At 52.1% G+C, this 3,859-nt stretch overlaps 2 protein-coding genes across 5 annotated transcripts in view; both read right to left on the bottom strand.

The window, feature by feature from the left end:
* Nucleotides 1-836, bottom strand: part of IKZF4 (IKAROS family zinc finger 4) — a 39,450-nt gene extending 38,614 nt beyond the window's left edge. The window contains exon 1 of the mRNA XM_023513592.1: nucleotides 814-836. The gene's annotated coding sequence lies outside the window, so the exon portion shown is untranslated. The remainder of the gene's footprint in view (nucleotides 1-813) is intronic.
* Nucleotides 837-1,636: 800 nt separating this feature from the next.
* Nucleotides 1,637-3,859, bottom strand: part of SUOX (sulfite oxidase) — a 5,528-nt gene continuing 3,305 nt past the window's right edge. For all 4 annotated transcript variants that reach the window (XM_012805600.2, XM_023513623.1, XM_003790508.3 and 1 more), the window contains one exon: nucleotides 1,637-3,524. In XM_012805600.2, the coding sequence (XP_012661054.1) occupies nucleotides 2,115-3,524 (1,410 nt within the window). In that variant the 3' untranslated portion in view covers nucleotides 1,637-2,114. The remainder of the gene's footprint in view (nucleotides 3,525-3,859) is intronic.

Genomic DNA, 3,859 nt, shown 5'->3' with positions numbered 1-3,859 from the left:
TGAGCTATAGGCGCCGAGCCCATAATTTTTTTTAAAACATAGAAATCAAATAAACATTCAAAAAGTGAGAATCCACAACTTTAGGAGTATGGTAAGAAAATAACTGGGATGAGTTCTTCCGAGGAGGTACACGGAAGGCTGTTTAAATATTCAGGAAACAAGCAGCCTAGTGCCCAAAGTTTTTAGCTCCTATCCGGATGGCTGTCTAGGATTGTCTCTTGCATTTACTTCTCAGGGAGTCTGTGGGGATTTTCCCTCCCAATCTTGTTTCCCAAGTTCCTTATATCTCCTGCCCTGCACAGTACCCAGATAGCACTTCTCCTTCTATCCTAAGTTTCTTCTCTACCGTTTCTCCCACTGTGCTTATTGCCTCCCAGATCATCTCATTTAGGCCTACTTTTTCTTTCCAGCCGTTTCAATACAACCCCAGAGTCCCTCACTTTTTTTGTTCAGGTACCCTCTCTGCTGCTCCAGCGATACCCCCACGGAGGAGCCTCGCGTTTGCCAGTTCCTGCCTGTCCTCAGCTTTCTGCCATGATCCGTCTCCCGCCTTTTTAAGGCCCCCAGATTTCTGCTACCTCCCGCTCAATACTGGGGCTCAGGCCAAACTCCCCAGGGCCAGTTTCCGCCTCTAAGGTACCAGCCCACTCCTCACCCCTCTCCAAGCCTGCTCCCACCACTCCCCACACCCTCCTCCTCCCCCCCCCTCGCGCCACCCATATCTCCCCTCACTTCACGCCCCAGCCCTCAGGCCCCGCCCACGGCCTCTGATGCCCCGCCCCCCGCGTTGCTCAAGCCCCGCCCCTCACTCACCTGAGGCGTCTCCGCGCGCGCGCAGGCTGTGAGTGGTGGGGGAAAGGGGATGGTGTTGGGGAGAGGGAGGCGGGTTGGCGGGGGTCCCCCACTCTGGCCCGGCTGGCCCAGTGCGGGGGGAGTGGGGTCACAGAGGCGGTGGCAGCCGGGCCGCAGACAGGACCCGGGCGCTCATGGTCTGCGGTGGCTCCATCTCCATCAGCGGCTTCACCTGAGGAGGGACCTGCCCCCCCTCCAAATTCCCCCCCATCACAGCCGTTCCCCCCTCCCCCTAACAACTTCCGGTCCCACTACCAGGCGACAGGCGGCGTGGCCGAACGCCGAGCACCCCTGAGCCAGAGAGACTGCTGGAAAAGAGGAAGCTAGGGGAAATTAGCCGAGCGCCGAAAGATTCAAGTCCGAAAGACGATGTTGCCTACAGAAGTTATCTCCAAAAAGACTCTGCATCTGCATTTAATTTGCAAACTAGGTGCACATTGGACGCCCCACTTGTCCTGGCTTGTGTGCTTCTAGTGCAAACTTGTGTCCCTGTACCTCCTGAGACAATATTGATTTTAGCCTCTTAGCATTCTTTGCCTTTCTAGCAAGTAGCTAGGAGTTGCTGAGGAGATGGATTTGAATGTACCAAATTCTTAAAATCTCTTTGGGGGTATCCTGAGGGCAGTCACCTAGGAATTGCTGCATATACTGACAGCCCTCAGAGAAGGGAGCCCCATTTTTTACTTCTCAGAGTCTGCTTGCTTTTTCCCCTTCTTTTGGACTAGCCTCACTACTCATCCCAGTACCAATGCAGCCTCCCTCCTGCAACACGTTCACTCCCCAGTCATAATCTTAAACACTTTATTGATATATTAATACTTAGGAAAGTAGAACTATAAAGGGAGAAGGTTGCATTTCTCTCTCCTCACCACTCCCTGGCAACCAGAGAAGCAGTAGAAAGTAGCATATAACTTTTTTTTACACATGCCATACACATTCTCTGAAGAATCCTAGAAGAAAAGCAAAACAAGGCCTTGATGGTGAATAGTGGTGGTGGGGTGGGCAGAAAAAGTCCTTGTCTCCAGAATAACTTTTTTCACTTCTAGCCACTTGCTCCAACATCTCTCACAGGAAGGGTATGTAACATAGTATCCATGGAGGGAGGGTATCTGGGTGGAAATGTGCAAAGTATGTGTAACTTGTAGACCTGAGAGTGGCTCAGGAAGGCACAGTACAGGGTTACAATACTACGGGCAATGTGGCCATGGGGTAGGGAAAGGGCTGAGGTGTTTCTGGGATGTAGACAGCTCTATTCCATACTCTCACGAGGCAATGTGGACATGGACACGATGCCAGGCATTGCTGAGCACACCACGCAGGTTCCAGATTGGGGCCACGGTGTCTGGCTGGACATTGTAACTGTCATCCACAGCCTTACAAACAATGTTCAATTCCTTTTGCCCAGCTGGCACAGGGGCTTGCATCTGCCACAGACGCCAGGCCCATGCCTTCCTAGGACGCTGTTCCTCTCCGTTCAGCTCAGCTGCCTGCCAGGTTAGACCCCCATCCAGAGACACGTCCACCCGTATCACAGCTCTGCCACCACCACTCCATGCATAGCCCTTGATGGTCACCTCCCCTGACTCTATAGTCTCCCCATCCTGGGGCTCTGTGATAGCTGACTGGACAGGAAGTTCCTGAATAGATGGCGCTGAGTCAAAATCTACAGTGTCCCAGTCCACAGATGGAGAGAAGCCTTTGTAATCCCGCTGCTGCCAGTGGCTAAAACTTTCCTCTGGTTCCACACTCACTCTGCCCAGCCATTTGACATGGCGGGCACCCACCACACCAGGAACCACCACCCGCACAGGGAAGCCATGGTCACGAGGCAGAGGCTGTCCATTCATCTCATATGCCAGTAGGACTTCAGCTTCAGGGTCCATTGCACGAGCCAGAGGGATAGATGCTCCATACGTAGTCCCAGTGGGGTCTGAGTCCAATCCCTCAAAGCAGACATGGGCCTCAGTTTCACAGAGATGGTGACCAGCCTGGGCTAACACATCACAGAGTCGTGCTCCACCCCAGCGTGCAGTGCTAATGGCCCCAGTCCTCCACTCCAGACCTTTTACTTTTTTTACTTGAGTCATCTCAGAGCGCCGGTTGCCAGCACACTGCAGAGTGACTGTGATTTCATGCTTGGGAAACTTGTACAAGTCCTCCAGGGAAAGAGACAATGACTGACCCCCAGGTCCTCCTACTACATGCAAGCGATACGTATCTGGGTCTAGGTTAGGTACAGGTAGATGGTTCCGGGTAAAGAAGATAGGATTCGGTGTGATATAGTTCTCTGTCAGCAGCTCAGGGGGAGGCTCTGCATTAAATGGGTGCTGGCTATTGACCTTCAAGGCTGGGTGACGCACAGGATCATCAGCATAAGGGTCAGAGGCATCCCAGGTGGAGATTACCTTGTTTTCAGGGTTCAGCTCCCCAATCTTGTACTGAGCCAGTAATTCACGCACATGAGACTGGTTGTGAATAGCATAGAGGGCCCAGAAGGGCTCCAGGGGACCCCCAGCTGCTAGCATGAGCTTTGATGGGCCACCTGGGTGTAAGCCCACAAATTCTGTGACATCAAAGACCTCAGAGCCCAGAGTTACCCATATCCCAGTCTCAGGAGTGGTATGGGAACTCACTTCCTCCTTAGTGTACGTGGGTGTTGATTTCTGAGCAGCCTGCAAGCAGAGGTGGAGTGAAGCAAAATGAAAGAGAATATTAAATAATTGGCAGGGCATGGTAGCTCATACCTATAATCCTAGCACTTTGAGAAGTGAAGGTACAGGATCGATTGAGGCCAGGAGTTGGAGACCAAGAGCCTGGGAAACATAGCAAGACCTTGTCCCTATAAAACATACAGAAGTTAGCTGGATATGATAGTGAGCACCTGTAGTCTTAGCTATTCAAGAGGCTGAGGCATGCAGATTGCTTGAGCCCAGTAGTTTGAGGTTGTAATGAGCCATGATTATGCCACTGCACTTCAGCCTGAGTGACAGAGAAAGACCCTATCTCC

The sequence above is a fragment of the Otolemur garnettii genome, unplaced genomic scaffold (assembly GCF_000181295.1).
Source record: "Otolemur garnettii isolate 467f Iridium unplaced genomic scaffold, OtoGar3 scaffold00043, whole genome shotgun sequence".
Taxonomy (NCBI): Eukaryota; Metazoa; Chordata; class Mammalia; order Primates; family Galagidae; genus Otolemur; species Otolemur garnettii.
This window is presented reverse-complemented; position numbering and strand designations above follow the sequence as displayed.